Source organism: Poecilia formosa, unplaced genomic scaffold (assembly GCF_000485575.1).
Source record: "Poecilia formosa unplaced genomic scaffold, Poecilia_formosa-5.1.2 Scaffold238, whole genome shotgun sequence".
NCBI lineage: Eukaryota > Metazoa > Chordata > Actinopteri > Cyprinodontiformes > Poeciliidae > Poecilia > Poecilia formosa.
The window spans coordinates 940476-958480 of NW_006800177.1; the positions used below are offsets into that span (position 1 = coordinate 940476).

Here is an 18005-nt window from a genome sequence, read left to right on the forward strand (position 1 = left end):
CCTCAGGTTGGTCCACTGGGTTTTATCAACTCCAAAGTTGGTGCAACAATCTACAAGAAAGTCCTGGAGCATTTCATGCTTTGCTTTTCCTGAGAAGTTTTAGAATTTATGCAATGTTGCAAAGGGAAAGATGAGAAACACCAAACCCAACAATGGTAGTTCTGGAGAAACTTTCGACGATGCACAGTCTTTGTTGAAGAGTGGCGAGAAAGAAGCCATTTTGAAACTTAAAACCATAAGAACCCATTTAAAATGTTTTCCACAATCGACATGGGAGACAGTAAACATGTAGAATGGGGCGTTTATGGGAAATTCAGCATTACAGCCGATGCAAAACACTGGATGTGTGGCTGAAGAATTATACCACTACTGTCCCCACACAGAATGACCCAGTTGGAGACCTAAATCAAATAGAAAAAAAGTGTAAAAACTGCAACTGAAGTGGAAATTAGTTCTGCAATGAACTGACTCAGAGATCTGAATGCAAATCCTCTCCACACTTTTCACATTTCTACTTGCAAAACTGTTTTATGTTAGTTCCACTTCAGCTCCATTTTGTGTTGGTCTCTCATAAAATGTCTGTTAAGTAAATTAGATTTAAATACTAGAATGGATACATGGCAATGTTGACCTTAACGTTCAAAATCATTTTTAAGATGTTTCGTTCATTTATCAAAGGATGAACTTTGTAGCCCAAACCTCTGCTGTAAAAAAAAAAAAAAAAAACTGAAGTTGAGTGAGTGAGTGTCCTCCTCAGGTTAACACAGGCTGCTGCTATAAATCCCAGCAGAGAGAGAGAGAGAGAAAGCTGTGGAATGCTTGGCAGCCCGAAACACACTGCAACGCCAGGTTGCTAAGGAGCATTCACCTGCTCTCACAGCTGTGCGAAAACTAAAAAAATAAAAATAAAAAATTAAATACAAAATGTTTGGCAGCACAGCTGGAACTCTATTCAGGGACCAAGCTGCACTTGGTATAAGAGGAAAGAGATCAAATGCTGCATTTCTCATCCGGCAATGCGAACAAGGATTTGAATCAACAATCCTCGCAGGGTGTGATGCCAAATAAAAACCCAGACAGACATCATCATCAGATCCCTACCAGGAACATCACAGCTACAGGAAGGTCACCCTTCAAAATTATTCAATCATTGTTAAAAAGGATGTAAGAATGCTCCCTTCTCCCTAATAATTTTCCTGGAGCTGTGCTCTGAGAAGGGAAGATAAGTCAGCAGACTGAGGACAAGGCTGGCATTCTCTCCGCACTCCGAAAGACAAAATGCCTGAGTCCATCTAGACAGAGGGATCTGACAATGCTGCATTTGTCTCTTTGCCAGCTGGAGAACAAGCTCCCCACAGACAAGTCGATATGAAACGCATACCAACTTTAAACTCAGAACCATGGCTGTCAATGTCATTATTTTACTCTGCCATCGCAGAAAACACAGACTTTTGGATATGCTGCCGTTCTCAAACACTGGATACTTATGATTGCTATTTCTTGAATAACAGATCAAAAGAAAAGCAAAAATAAGAAGGTTGGACCTTATAACACTAGAAAAGATAAATGCAAAGATGGTGACAGGGGCCCACCACAGAACACAGCACAACTTTCTACCGGAGAAAAGACAAAGCCATTGATTGTTCATATACAACCATTTAAACGCATCCATTAAAACCAGAAGTCTGAGTCTTACATCTGCTGTGGTTTGGCCCAACCCAACCTGGAAACTCTAGCAATAACACCAGCAATTCCCTGCTCAGATGAATAAGTTTTAATTTATGAAAGACTGACATGCAGCTAATATAACGACAGCATCCTTGTGTCCAACTGCATGCATGCCCAAGGAATGGCTATTTTCAGTCACTTTATTAACACTGGGCTTCCCAGAAGTAATACAGACCAGCTGCCACAATCATTTCACTGCCTTTAAAAAAAAAGGAGTAATGTTTACAGCTCCACATTGCAGAGTACACTGTTTGAGTGGTGTTTGGTCCTCTTCTCTCTCTCTCTCTCTCTCTGTCCTAATTTTTCTACTTCGAGGGCCTGGCAGCCCTTCCATGTACTCTCCCTTAACTAATAAACAAAGAGAGGATTCCCTTATATAGCTTTATTCAAACTCAACAACCTTACAGAGCAGCACCAGAGGGCTGCAAGGAAACAGGGATCGCATGCTGGACTCCTGCAGACAGAAAGGTTTCAGGCCAAGGGCACAGAGTACTGACAGCATGATTGTGTAATACTCATATATTAACAGCCACTTAAAGGGCTATTTCTGGGACCATCCATGCACAGAGTTCTGCAGTGTCAGGTTAGATTGGCTTGAGAGGGCTGCAAAGTGAGGCACAGCCGTACCAAAACTGCAAGGAAAAAATAAATAAATAAATAAAAGTTTGCTCGCTGTGGGCAAAATTCATCCTTTGGGACAAAAATCACCAGAGATGTTTAAAACGAAGCTTCAACCTTCAGAGTTTGGTTACAAATGGCCAGTGGCACTTTATTTGTATGCACTTTGCACTCTGGAGCCATGTTAAAAATAGAAAACTCAGCAGGAATTTGTACACAGACAGAGAAAAGCACAATCAGCCAGGTCAGTCTGACATTAACATAAACACTGGAAACCAGATACGCAAAGGAAATATTTTAAAGCCAGTCATTACCGACGATCCACATCTGTGGAATAAGTTCAGCTGAAGAAAGTTGTGAGGTCTTATTTTAAAGCCTCAGATGCACATTTTTAAAAAATATCTAATAAAGCATAACTCCAGATGTAAAATGATTCATCCACACCCAAAATGAGTTGGATACTAATCATAAACACCACAGAAAATGAAATAAAAAAAAAAAACACACTACAGGTGAAATGTTTTTTTTTGCTGGAAAATAGATCAATCAAATATTTATGTGACATATTGTCTGTGAACAATGCACCGCTTGGCAGAAACCAAGCACAAAGCAGTGTGATATTAGTGTGATGAAAAAAACCTATCGCATGCAGAATGTGTGGTTTTTCAAATATATTGAGACTGAGCACTTGAGATCGCTGAGCCCGTATTCTCAGCCTCCCAGAAAAAGAGAGAACAAAAGCTAAGTATTTTCCTACTTAATGCATATTAGACTAAAAGCATACAAACTGTTAGCAATTATAATTATGGCTCAGAACAACAAACTGATTCGGAAAAGTGGCTGATTTAAAAATGGGCTGAACAAATATTTAAAGAAAAACACACAGCACACATGATTGATCTGAAGACTCACTGTTTTGCTATTCATTAATATATCTACACCAAATGCTCCCTTTTTTTTTTTTTTACTTCATCAGCAAAGTAACAAAAATGAACATCTGAAATCTTGCACATGCACACAACTACTCGACAACATTTTGACTGTTTACTTTCACCCAGGCTCATCACTCTTCTCTAGAGTGTTTGGTCCAGGCTGTTCTGCTAAACTCGACCCCCTCAGCCAGCACAGTGGCCTTATCCCAAGGAGGGCAACTCCTCATTCAAGTCAGCTGCAAAACATTTGAAGGAGGAATTTATCCTTATGGAAAGCCCAAGAATAGCTTTTTCAGTCTGCAGGAGGGCCGAAAGGGGGCGGGTTACATTTCCAGTATACGCCCACCACGACCAGTCCTTCAGCTTCTAAACAAAGCTGTGAGCTGCTCCAAAGTCGCTTCCTGGGGAATTCCAACATTGGATGATTTTCACAAACCAGTGTCACAGACACAGAAATACCTTGATGAGTGACATAAAGTTTGAAATTTGTCAACAAGCCTGTTGAGTAATGCGAACGCCATTTCTTTCGGCCACAGATTCGGTTACAGCCAGCTGCTGAGGGACCCCCGGAGCCGCGGGGAGGGGGCCGTCAATGAGCTCATCTTTAAAATAGAAGAGTGGGATTTTCTTTCATATGATGTCTGGATTTTTATTTTTGCTTCAAAGCCGTTCTAGCCAACACCATCTTCTCCTCATTTTACCCTGCGATCTGTAAGCACTATAAAGTCGTTTTTTTAATTTTACTGCCGCTCCTACAAAGTGCTTTTCGAATTAATCTACAAGGTCCATCTAAAATTAAACTTAATGGAAGCATAACTGCTTGGTTCAGTTCCTGTCTGCAGACTTTCGGACTCAGTTTATGGATTCCACCCTGCAATGTAATAGGTGTTCTCCTGTAACCTTCGGGTGGCTCCTGGGCGTTCCGTTTCCAGATCGAATGGCTCCAACCAGAACGAAGAAGACTGTCCCATTTTATAAAGCAACACCAGGAGAAATCTAAAAACCACAGGCTGCTGTAAAGTAACTGGGGACACATGGCTATGGACACAGAGCCATCTGGACGCTGTTTGCAAAGAAGTGTGTTCATGTACTGGGAGCCACAGACACCTGATTAGGTTACATTTCTGCCCTGGTGACTAAGAGGCATGAGCCTGGAGGTGGTAGCAACCATGGCAGCAGGGATTTCTGTCAGAGACGCAGACCAGTAATAGCTGAAGACGCCACAAACCCATTTCTGAGCATATACTCTGTCAGCTAAAGGTTAGCTGATGCTGGAAAATGCCACAAGTTAAGTGTTAAATATTTCACTGTGCACCTGGATTTGTTTTGACAGCGATGGTTTGGAAAGCCTACAATAGCAAACTGCAAATGCAATCAGACGAGAGTCGGGTTATCAGAATCAATGTGCATCAAGATTGGATGAAGTCACGGTTTAAAAATCACAATCGTTTTCTGACATACTTTTCCTATAGTTTAAATTTATCTTAAGATCGCAGGAAAAAAAAATCAAGAGAAGACAAAAGGCTTCACCTGGCTATTTGAAGAAAAACATAACAGAACTGCCTCGCCACAATTTGTTCCTGCACATTGCCAGCCAACAGACTCAAAGAAAAGGTTCCTACGCTTTTCCATCCTTTGTTAGATAAATGTGGCTGTTTGGAAATATTGTTGGTCACTTAAAGCATCTCCACATCAGTGCTGTGTAAGACCATCAACTTTCCTAAGTTGATAGAGATATCTACCTATCTTTATTATGGTTTATGTTTTTGTGCAAGCACCACGAGTATTTTTTTTCTCTTACTGGGAGTCATAATACTGTACATCCTACTGGCTCACGCCCAAAATCTTTGCAATGGTTCATCTCTATGGCAACCTCTTTGGTTCCAAAACACTGAAATGTGCTCCAAACGCATTCTTAGTGCAAACTGGTGAATCCATGAGTTGCATCGCAGGACACAATGAGCCTCATATGGAGAATGCTGCAGAGTACAATTTGCTCATATACAGCAATAAAAAAAATTTTAAAAAAAAGGTACTTTATGTTTAAATATAGACTGAACAACTGAATGTCAACATGCTCTGTCCTGGAGCTAGTCTAATATTTAAAATCAACTAATTAGCAAAGGCCAAAAGTAAAGAAAATTTGTGTGCTGTCATGCAGGCAATTGTTACCAGTTTATACTTCTACATACCGTGTGGGAGGTGGGTAAATGAGAAGTTTGTGGGAGGTGGGAAGAAAAGCTAGGAAAAACAAAAAAAAGTCAAAGTTATGGCCTCTATAGCTGTGCTTCATAACTTGTTATGCCTTAACTTAGTTTTATGAAAAACTTTTAGAGTCTGAAATGCAGTCTCAGTTGTAATTGGGTGCATTTACATTAGTGTTGTTCAAAAGGTTCATCAATGTACAATGTCCATCTCAAGCAAATAAATAAATGAAATCAAATTCATATTTCTAAAGTACAGTTTGATTTTAAAAAAATCTGCTATTGCTCAAAATTAGATTTTTTTTTTTTTAGAAATCATACTTAAAATCTCATGACTTTTATATTCAAAGGTTACACAGGCCAAGGCTGATCCCAAAAAAAAGTAAAATTCTGCAACATTGCCAACTTGAACTAGGCCACACATTCCTCCACCACCCTTCAGAATCTCGCACAGCAGTTCAGCAGCTTCCCATTCCAACATATTTTTTGTTTGTTTTACATTTTGTTGCATGGGTTACCTCAAGAGCATCAAACAGCATCTTTATCTTGCTGGATCAACATGGGATATGTCAGATTGTATAGTCAGCATTTTTACCAAGAAGCTCTGAATTTATTAAATAAAAAAAAAAAAAGAAAGAAATTTGGAACAATTGGGAATCTAAACCTTAAGTGTCATTTCCATGGAGTTGTGCCTAAAACATCTGCCTGGTAGTATCCTTAATGCTTTAAAAGACAAATGGTTGATCTAATTTCTTGTGATTTTCTTTTGGATTATGCTGGGGTTTTTTGTAAACAGTTTCTATACAGGGCTTCCCAGATGGCTCTGAAACAAACCATCTGGAATGTCAGGCTAGGTTAATGCAACAGCCAGCAATCCTTACATATCTGCATTTTGGCAGAAATGCATGAGAACAGCAAAGGGTGGTTATGCATATATAGCCAGCATGAGGGGAAGCAGGCGCCAACACTAATGATGTAAACTATCACATATACAGAGAGCACAGCACATTCAATAAAGTGGTGAAAAACAAAAGTAGGTTGGAAATCATGAAACCTTTCTGTATTACAGTCAACCTAAACAGAAAGCTAATCCTTCAATAAAATGTCAAAAGCATGTTTCACCTGATCTGTAAAAGCAGAATGGAGCATAAATGTTCATGTGCCTTTAGGTGTTAAGAGGTAGAACACATCATTCTAACTACCTAGTTATACGAAAGCACAACTACAGCAGAGCTGTGGATATGGAGCATACAAAAAACAAAGAGGTAGAGAGTTTTATGAACGAGGATGTCTTTTTGCAACCATGTGCCCTAATGATGGCATTTTAGAGGAATTTTAACACCTGGGCCCCACAAACAAAACTCTAGAAAAGAAAACTAGAATTTAAAGAAAAATCAGTCTATGCCTTCTAACATTCAAACAAAATATCAAAATAAATGTTGTGCCAGTTTGACATATTTAAAATTGTGCAGGGACAAAGTCGAGACAATGTGAGAAAGCAAGATAAAAACAAATTCTCTTTTTTTTCAGTTCAGTACTGCAGGTGACAGTGCAGACAACAAAAAGGATTAAAGATGCCTCTTAGACATGTTCTGAAGGGAACCAATTTTTGCCAGCTTGTATCTGAAGTTGCATACTATTTGGTGTTCTGGTACAACTTATTCCCTAACCCCCAGAGACTGGTGAAGCTCCCTCTTCTCTGGGTGGGCACAAAGTCCAGAAGTACCTGTCCATTTGTTTCTCCATCATCCTATCAAACATAAAGAGGAAGCCTCAATTCTACTGAGCAGTAAGGAACGAGTCGGTACAGTTCAGTACGCTGTCCGTTTCCATTATAAAAGCGGTTCACAACCACAGTGCATTATTTCTGGGCCCCCTCCAGTTGGAGTTCCACAAGACAATAGAATGGCAAAGATAATGTAGAGCGATTGGTGTCACACAACAGTCCACTGACTGGATGACAGAAAATACTTGTCTCGCGATTACAACAAGCACGAGGCGAGTATGTCGACATGAAAGGCGTTTGGGTTTCACCCCACCTGCCCAGTGAGAGCCCAAGTGGTGGTGGGAACACTTTCTTAAATACGCCGTGCCGTAAAATGGCGTACCGGACCACACCGACCCGTGCCGTGTTGTACAGCTCAGTGGAAATGAAGCTGAGCTCCTTTGCTTGAAGCCGAGAGTCTTTTCCAATTTGTCTTTTCTTTTACTTTTCCAGTAAAGAAGCCAATAAGTGAAACCTTTAGCAAAGCAGCCAACTCTCATCTAAACTGTTCCACACAAAAATATCAGCCGAACAACGTCTTCCTCTCTGAATAACAAACGTATTACTTTCGACTTTAAATTCAGATAAAGAGCCAATATAAAACATGGCTAATAAACTACAGCTGTGGTTCGGCATGATGTCAGCGGTAATCATTTTCTCTCGATTTGTGTACAACACAATGATAACCTCCAATTTGAAAAAATCTCTCTGAAGTAGGGGGAAGGAAAGAACAGTACACAGATTATATCTGGCAAGTTTGGCCACCAAACACAGCTTGCTTAGTTACCAACCTGGCAACCATTTCCTAACATTTGTCTCAGGCTTCAAGATTGCACGGAAAAAGAAAACGGCAAAGAGGAAAAAAAAAAAAAATATCTTTTTTTAAAACTTATTTCTGAGCAGCGTTGGACCAGGTATTAGGGGATGCAAATTAGAAATCGTGAAAAAGAACTTTAAAAAAGCATACTTGATGCAAGCATGCTTTTTTATTAAACCTAATTGCATTTCATCCATCTACATCTAACAGGCTGTTAATCACACCAATCGCAAACTGTGCTCCCAACACCATTACTTGCAATCTCCTGCAGGTAAATGGTAATAACCAAGCTGTACTTGCAGACCGCACCTCTGCAACAATGATTGACCTGGATGATAATGACATTTCCCGCCTGGCCATTTTTTCCCCTGACTGCACAGCAGGGCTACCTGACCGAGCACAGCTGCAGCAAACTGTTTGCTCTCTCTCCTTCTGTGATCCACGCTGTGATTAAAATGTCGTTATGGGTTCATGCTCATTACTTCCCTGGTGGCCACTGGTCGTGACAGAGGCCTGTTTTCATGCAGAACAAAGACACAGATCAATAAATTGGCCACGTGTAGTAGAAGTAACCTGACAGTGTTGGTAGGAAATGTTAGTCACCAAAGGGTCCTAGCAAAACAAACGACTGTCACTGATGGTTTTTACAGCTTTCTTCGCCGACCATTAACAGACATTGTATAGATTCCGCTAAATCTTATTCTATGCTATAAAAAAATGAAGATGCTTTAAATGGCATCTTTAACCAGCAGTGCATTTCCTGAAGTGATTTCAGCACTATATAACTGAACAGCTACTCTGTTTGGTGTATTGGGTGATAATTCTGTTACGGGAATATCAAATAGCAGAACAGATGCATAAACACGTTCCCCCAAAGGTCAGTGCACTTAGAAATGTAATGAGAAGGCTGCTGATTGTTGCCGTTATGCGAGTTTGGTCGGTTAAATAAATTATATGTGGCTGTCACTGGTGGCGGAGCCGCATACCAAGCAGGAGCAGCAGCAGCAGCTGATGAAGGTAAGACTTAACTACAGGGTTCTGGGGGAAAAAATCTGACATTTTCAGGGAAGGAAAAAAGAGGCAATGGGCGCAGAAGTGTGAAAGGCCCGCCTCATTAGACAAGGAGGTCCCATTCTGAAAGGACAGATTTTTAATACGGGACACTTTGGGGAGCGGCGGGAATGTTCTCTTTGCTGCTGCAAATTTAGGATGGATGCTTTTCACTCCCACAGGAACCGCCATGCTTACTGGACGAATGAATCTAAACTAACAGCTTTATGCTATTAAGAAGAAACAGTTTCATTTCTTTTTTTAGTTTGTTCCCTCCCCACCACCACCACTTTCTTAAAGTTTAAGCATTTTGGCTATCCTTGTCTGCAAGCTCATTTCAATAAATGAAAAAACAATTAGCAGAGCATTTACTTATTTCAGTTATTGAATTACTTGAAAAACAGAGTGAAATGCTCACAACAATTTGAGTATTGTTGGGGTTCTTTTGCATGCGTTACTGCATCAGTGCAGCGTGGTACGGATGCACTCAGCCTGTGACTCTGCTGTGATGTTAAGGACATCCATCTTACAATAGTAATAGTAATGACCTTCATTTCATCTGAACGTTTTGCTCTCGTTTCTATTTTCTTTCTCTTAATAAACTCTGTGAGTCAGGTGAGTTTGTTGGCCGTGTTTAATTGACGTCGACTACCATCATTAAACTAGTCATTGGTGCCTTTTAAAGTGCTGCCAGAAGCTTGTAATCAGAGGAAAGCATGAAGTGTTCAAAAAGCTCCAGGTTGATTAGCTGCACCGACTTTGACATGGCTCCACAAATTACCAATCACTGTAGAAACTTCACACTGGACTTCAGGAAAGTCTGATTGATTCCGACAGAATCACAGAACATAATTTTAAAATGGATTAACACGAGGGAAGTGACGGTGGCATGTGTGTGGAGGCTCCTGAAGCTGAAGCAATTTTGTATCAAAATTGTTGATACAAAATCCTCCCACAGAAGTGGTTATGCCTATAGTTTGCACACCTTTTTCTCTCATGCTTTTCCTTCCACTCACCTTTCCCCTTATATACCTTTATTGCTAAAGAGACTGGGTGTTCATTGTTTCCAAACACTGAACACTATGAGGGTGGCTAACCCTCATTGTAGAGGAAGTCGACTTATGTAGGCCAAAGTATAACATTTGCATCATAAAAATACCTTTTCATCGTTCTAATCTTCTGAGAAATTGAATGCCATAATTATAATAATGCTTAAAATGTCACCTGCTAAGTACTGAATCTATTTGAGCTTCAGTTTTTAGGTGGAATTACTGAAATAAATAAACCTTTTGACGTATTTAGATACACGTGCAGCCATGAGCACCAAACACAGTGGAAGTATAACTGGTCTAATTTATTATTTGCCTGCAAAGTGTTAATGCTTCTCATCCGAAATACACCCAATATTACCTCTGAGAAGATCCTTTGCACTTGGTAAGAAGATTGCTATTCCATTTACTGTTTACCTCCAATCCAAACACACAGGCTAATGTTCGACATACCCATGGGATTTGTAAGACAACAGCTAGGAGAGCACTGGTTCCTGAGGAATTGCATACACAGTGGAGCTGCTGCAGCCTGGAAGGTCATGTGTCTTTTTCTGACAAGCCAAGGTCCAGGCACTCAGAGGGGGGAGAGTGTGTGAGAGGTGAGGGGGCTTCAGGACAGGATTTACTTTTGGCCATTAAACTCACTTGCACATCAAACAACACAGGTTGCCCACCACCCCATCCCCCATCTCATATGACCCGTCACGCCTGCCTCCTGGCCGACTCGCAGTCTACAGACAGCCACTCGAAAATTCATTGGCTGCTGATTGATCGCTCGGGCTGTAATACTACAGCAGCCATGAGAGCCTATTGATCCGCGCGCACAAACTTGCGCACGCAAGCAGACGCAAGGACTCGGCGTGGGGGCGATGACATCTGAAGACATCACGAGGTTTTCTGCGCCAGCATGTGTTCACCTGTGTATAAAATAAAGGCTGAATGTATATCGGCGCCTCGGCTTTCAATGAAGGGGTGTGGCAGCGGAGCGGAGGCAGAGGCAGACTCCCATCATCAGCGTTTACCCAACACAAGCGGGCATGCATGCGTCGCATTTGACGCTCTCTCCAGCACACTCGTCGTGAAAATCACAGACGCTAGTTTGGTGGGGAATCGCAACCAAAGCGTGGGAACCCACGCCGGACTGAAAGATACGTTGGGAGCTGCAGAATACAGGCGCGTCCCTACAAGTTCAATAAAGTGCGACGCTAAGCAAACGAGAAATGCGAATTTGCGTGGGTCGTCAGTTTAAATAAGCTGTGGGGGTGGAAAAAAAAAAGAAACAAAAACAAACAAAAAAAAAGTTAGAAACAGTTGCCTTTGGCATTTAGTGGAAGCTTTGACTGACATGGAAACATGGCGGAGGCTGGCTTCTCTCTGGCCAGTGTGGTGTAATTCATGATACCAGCCTATCCGTGAACTCTCCACGCTTCCGAGTCCTGCGCACCCGCCGCAATTCGCAGGCTGGAGAGCTGCGGCTTCAGGAGCAGGATAATTGTTATATTTAAATACCCGCAAACTCACCAGGCGAGCCTCAGCTGTAGCAACCCTGTGGCTTGAAAAACTCCCCGCAAAAACCAAACGGAAAAAAATGAAGACAGCGAACAAGTTGTTTCATATGAGAATCAACAGTAAAATTGAAAAAAAAAAAATAAAATAAATAAATTATCCACAGCGTATAAAGCGGGACAGTCACGCACCCAACACAGGCTCCCGTGCATGCTGGGACCCACGCTGGACGCTGTTTGAATATTATACAGAGAGGAGGTCACCCAGATCTGCGGGGGAGATGGGCTCCACAATAAGCCGATTACAGGATTGGAGTGTAGACCTACCTTCAGATGCGCTGCTGGGGCATTTCAAGAGACAAGACGCGCATTAACCAGCAGCCGGCCAGCCTGCAGTCCCGCTGCTTAGCACCGAGATATCCTGCACGTTGAGAGAAATTTCCAAGTGGCTCCGGACGGTGTGCTGTGTGTGTATGTGTGTGTGTGTGAAAGAGAGAGAGAGCGGCGAAGCGACAGTGTTGTTAGATGTGCGTGGATGTGTGTAAATGGGGAGTGGGACAAAGAGGAAATGCGTCATTATAACTGGCCAGTACGTTTTGTAGTCCGTCGGCTCGGATGCGCAACCCTTGGAACTACACAATGGGTCAGAATAAATAGTATATGCATGAGTATCTTAATAAATTCAGATACTACTGAAGAGTTAATTTTTTTTTAAAGTAATTCAATTGAAAGAGTAAAACTAGTACAAAGAGAGTTAAATGGCTCAAGTGTTTATTTCTACTAATTTTGATTAATACGGCGAGCAGTTCTGAAAACTAAAATTTCAGTTTCTTTGCCACTGCTAAAAAGCAGGCGGTTCACAGAGTGCTTTATCCAAGCACACAAAAGGAAAGTTAAGTGGAAGGGGAAAAAACGTTTGTAGGGAACAGGAAGGTGGACGTGCGAAAGGAATGACTGCAGCTTTAGGAGGAGTTTTAATCCAAAGGCCATTCAAGAGTTTGGGGAAGATAACCATGTGCTTCATGAGCCACCACACATGGACGTATCCAGGACAGCTTCTACATTCACACCCCTTTACATCTGAACTGTCTTACTTGCACTGACGAGAAAGACAGTCTGTTCCTTAGACCTTTCAGATGACAGTGAAGTATGCATTTCAGATATGAAGACTGACGAGTCCAGAGGAAAAGGTGAAGGCACAAATTTAAGTTTCTTGAGGTTCTAGTGACGTTTCAAGCACTTCATGTCATCCTCTGTTGAGAAGCTTTATGGAGATGCTGATTTTATTTTCCAGGAGGATGCTGCAAAATGCCACACGTTCTCACATTAATGATCACGGTATCCCTGTGTATACCATATCGACATATTTTTCAGCAACCAGGTGTTTTTTTATATATATATATTTAATCTTACTGAGATGCACGATGTTCCTGAAAAAGAACCAGATTAATGGCTGTTTGTAGACATATTGTGGTCAGGTCAAAACGAAGTGGTCAAAATAAACTAATAAATAATGAATAATTTGTTCCACAACAGCTCTACTGTCTCCTTTATTAAAATATAACATCAGTTTTGATGGTATACAGTTTTGGTGTAACCTTTTTCTGTGTATTCTATCTGGAATTGTTCACCTCTGTTTATTCATCCCTTTGTAGATTGCTTTATTATGTTTCCCTTTTTATATGAAAAGTGTGTCTGTGAAAGTCTAATAAAAGCACTTATCGAGCTGCACTGTTCTGCTTAAACTGTACACTTTCGCTGTCGTTTTATCCATTTGAAAATAAAACAGTATTTTCTACACTGTAGCTAAACTTGCATCCAAATATCATAATTTCTGCCCCTTTCCAAAGAAGGTTGCTCAGTCTGTCAGCTTGGTCTAGGAAGCTGCTTACACAAGTGTAATATGTTTCTGCTTGACTGAAAAGTGTTGTTTTTCTGTTAAAAACAGAAACACAATTCATAATTCATAATATGTTGCCTAACAGCAGCTTATTATGTTGTTCTCTTGTATGTATTTAATCTCCAGAGCCACAAAGTAGGCAACACTCCAACTGATAACCGTCTCTATTCAGCAAGTGAGGCTCACTGGGCAACTGGAAGTGTGATACATGATGTGCACATGTTTCTCACTTTAATAATACTTTACTTTAGCTGGGCTCAGTTAAAAATATAAGTTGAGGGACTGGTAGCAGTTGCTCCACATGCTATAACTGGAGACTGGGTCTGTGTTGTCAGGGTACAGTTGGATAAAAACACGATCCTGAATGAGGAGGGGTCAAAGCTTGGGGGATGTTGACCCCTGGCTGGAGGAGGATAACTACAGCTAAATACCAGACATTCTGATACAAGCCTCTTGTTACTTAAAATTAACACTGTCTGCCTAACACTGATATTAGTCTGCTGCTATAATCTCTACACAGTCACAAGCATTCCAGCAATCCACTGCCATTTGTTTTTCATAAGACCAATTTAGTTGCAGCAAATGGAAGTCAAAATTTAGCTTGTTCTATTTTGGACTGGTTCATATTAAAAACATATATTTTGTCCATTTAAAATAACATGTAAAAAGATGTCGCAACATCTCCAGATACTGTGTCTGAAGCTGACAACAACTTTCCCTAAAACTAATCATAAACTGGTTCATGAAAAAAAAAGTGAGCTACTGAGAGCCAAGTAAAAATCAGATAAATGTCGCCATCGTGTGGTTAAAAGTATGCAATACAGGGTGCATTTTTTTCTCTACAGGTTAGAAAGATACCAAAACATTTACAAACATAAAAAAAAAATAAAAAAAAATCAGATTTTAATTTAAGCAAGAAAATAATGCTGACTGTTCAAGTCAGGTATGAAATATAACAATTTTCATTATGTTTCATAATTCCAAAAGATCTCTCAACAAATATGAAACAAATAAGAAAGGAATACTTTATAACCATACAGCAGAATAAATATATAATACAAAGAGGTTTTCTACACCAGACTTTCATTTATTTTATTTTTTTTCTGAATTTTTCATTTTTGTTAGCCTGAAAGTAGAAAGTAAAAAGATCAGATTTAGACAATGTGAAAATGCAACAAATTCGCTTCAGAAAAGATATCTTGTATTTGTACAAGGCTGTAGAGAATACGCACATAGAATTTAATTTAATGAAAAGATATTGGGAAACCCAAACAATTGTTGACCATGCAAATACCGGAAATCATCTTATGCGTCTACTCAGTAAACATTTTTTTGTAAATTCAATGACTGCTTTAATTTAAAAAATAGCTTTTTATTTCGATTACAGCAGCATTGTCCAAACTTTGTGCACCGTGGATCCAAAACTGGCAAGTTGAAAGCATTCAGTGGCCATATTTTTTTATTTGTCCAATTAAAAACAGAAAATCAGAATTTGTTACTTTTGACTTTCTTTGCAATAAATTAAATATGCAGTACTTTTCATCAAAGTAGAAAAAAAAAAAATTTTTAGTCTGAAAAAGTCTCCGATGCATGCCTTAAAAATAAAAGCGGTGCACAGTTTCCTGCCACTCTTGAACTGCAGATGAGGGTAACACAAAACAAATCAAAGACAGCAATTTGGACACCCCTGAATTAGAATTGAAATATGTCTAACAACAATAATAATCACAGCAATATGACCGGCAATACAACATTTTATTCATCATTCATGTGTTATACAATCAGTTTCTCTGATTGCTGTACATTAATTATCTCCCAACACGTGAATCATTTGCTCCGTGTTTTCCACTTTAGCTTTCGGCTCCTGGATCTCGGATTTCATCCCTGGCAAACTGGTCTTTCTTCGAGCTGCCGTCTCGATGTTCTGCACCAGCTCCACGTCCCAGGGGTGCGTGACGAAGCTGAGCACCTCCCCGTCCTCCACCCCTCCCGCTCTCCCCACTCTCCCCGCTCGGTGGATGTAGTCCGTGTGGGACTCAGGGAAGTCGTAGTTGACAACCAAGCGCACCCTGGAAGTGTCCAGGCCACGTGAAGCTATGTCCGTGCATATTAGGACATTCACAGTGCCCTTCTGGAAGGAGTGAAAGATTCCCGTGCGCACCACAGCAGGCATCTCCCCCTGCAGGCGAGCGTGCTTGACCTTCATCTCCTCCAATGAGTAGCCCAGGAAGTTGACAGTGGAGGACTTGTTGCAGAACACCAGAGCAGCACCTCCTCCTTTTTCGTGCTGGAGCTTATTCAGGTATTGGTAGAGCTCCAGGACTTTGTCGGCACCCTTGACCTTCAGGAAGGTCTGCTTGACGTGGGGCATGAGATGGTGCAGCATCTTGCTCTTAACTGTAACAATTTTGCCCAGGTCTGTCACCTTGCTGAGAACTTCTCCGACCCCATCTGGGAAGGTGGCGCCGATCAGGAGCAGCTGGGTTTTATGGCCCAGGCCTCGTGTCTCCTTGGGATCGCTCGCAATGTTTGCATGAGATAAAATTTCCGAAAGTAAATCAGAGAAGCTGAGGTCAAACATGGTGTCGGCCTCGTCCACCACCAAGAAGTTCAGCTCACTCAAATCCAAGCAGTTTCTACGCAGGCCTTTAACCAGGGCACCTGGTGTGGCCACCAAGATGTCTGGATGATTCCTTCTAAAGACGGCCTTGATGTGACCCACACCTCGCCCTCCACCCACAGTACTAGTACGCAAACCCAACGGTGCACACAGAGTCCTGGACACAGCCGCCACCTGCTCAGCCAGCTCCCTGGACGGAACCACAACTAAGGCTCGGATCCTGTCCGTCGTTTCGTCTTGCCTGTTCGCCTGCAGCCTGTGAACAACAGGCAGCAGGTAGCTCAGGGTCTTCCCACTGCCCGTCTCTGCAGCACACAGGATGTTGTGACCTCTCATTACCTTTGGGATGGTCTGAAGCTGGACGACAGTGGGGTGCGTGATCTCGACTCTCTCCAAAGTTTCAACCAGCTCCTCGCAGATGTGAAGATTCTGAAAGGTTGGCGGTGATTTCTGCTCGATGTCCCCACTCTGGCTGGCTGCAATAAAAGGAGCCACTTCTTTGATGTTGTTGATGGTGAAGTAGTCACCAAATGACTTATTGTGTTTCCATCCCTTGGAGCAGAGGACGGGCTGCTCGAACTTCCCCGCGGTGAACCCGGCGGACTGGTTCAGAGAAGGGTTCCTGCTCTGGATCAGCAACTTGCCCGCTTTGACGGTGCTGATCTTGGGTTTGCCTCGAGCTTGTTTCACGTTTTCCACGCGCTTTAGCAAGTAGCGTGGGACGCGGATGACCACCGTGTCCTCTGGGTTCGGCTCGGTTTTACAAAAACGAGTCTGTGTCGCTGAGAAATGATGGCTTAGAGACGCCGTGAGGAGCTCAGAGCGGAACAGCCTGCCCGATCCGAGGGATTTTAATGCTGCTGAGGCAACCTGGGCGACCTTCAAAGTCTGCATTATGAGGCCGGACTACGTCCCGCAATCATCCAGCTGTAACTTGTCAAGAAGGAAACCACAAACCCAAAGATGGTAAAACCAGTTAGATGCGCTGAAGATTGGGGAGAGCCTTCAAAAGTCTTTAAAAACACCGTTGCGCTGTTAGCATTCTAGCTACTGGGGAGCCCCATGCTGCCTTGGTAAGCACTGATGACGTCAGTGTCGGAGTTTGATGACGTTTTCAAAACAAACGGTACACTAAATGTACCGTGACGTAAGGAGCAACTTTCCTTACGTCAATCCCACATTGCTGTTTTATTTGTTTTTCAGATGGACTATTCTAATCTTAAGTGTTGTGTTTGTTTCCATTGACTTTATAGGTGGAAAATCATAATGATTAACAGAAATAAAGGTTTGAAAATATTATAAACTATGTGTGTAATTAATTTATATATTGTGTCACTTTGTGGACTGAGTTACTGAATACAATGAAAGACTTCTCAAGCTTTTTGTACTATATATTTATAAATGGTATATCATATATGTATATACATACTTGTATGTATATTTACATACTCCAGAAACAAGTGTCCTATGTGAGCATTGAGTTTGATGGCTTGTAGGCCATCAGCATGCCTGCTCTAATGATGAATCAATCAGCTGATCGTGGGCCCAGTGAGTCAGTACTGTAATGTCACAGACTGTAATAGATTAGGCAAGGGTGAGAAAAAGGACTGTCACTGACACAACCATGGTTGTCAATAAAGGTCCACATGACTTTGAGTCATGCTTTAACACAGATAAACCAAATTAAATGTCTGAAAACAATTAAAAGGTTTATTTCTCTGATTTGTTTTTTTTTTTATTTTTTGTAAAAACGCTTTAGTTTTTAGCCATGTATGAAGTCATATTTAATCTTCACAGATAATTGAGCAGATAGGGTT

At 41.4% G+C, this 18005-nt stretch overlaps 2 protein-coding genes across 4 annotated transcripts in view; both read right to left on the reverse strand.

Moving 5' to 3' along the window:
- Positions 1-12226, reverse strand: part of tln2a (talin 2a) — an 82138-nt gene extending 69912 nt beyond the window's left edge. For 2 of the 3 annotated variants that reach the window (XM_016680265.1, XM_007569257.2), the window contains exon 1: positions 11996-12226. The gene's annotated coding sequence lies outside the window, so the exon portion shown is untranslated. The remainder of the gene's footprint in view (positions 1-11995) is intronic. The other variant, XM_016680264.1, reaches the window with a different exon arrangement.
- A 2231-nt stretch (positions 12227-14457) lies between these two features.
- Positions 14458-17308, reverse strand: LOC103149892 (probable ATP-dependent RNA helicase DDX28). Its single transcript, XM_007569258.2, has one exon. It carries the CDS (start codon positions 17080-17082, stop codon positions 15373-15375), a length of 1710 nt encoding a protein of 569 aa, XP_007569320.1. The 5' UTR covers positions 17083-17308; the 3' UTR covers positions 14458-15372.
- Between the last annotated feature and the right edge of the window lie 697 nt (positions 17309-18005).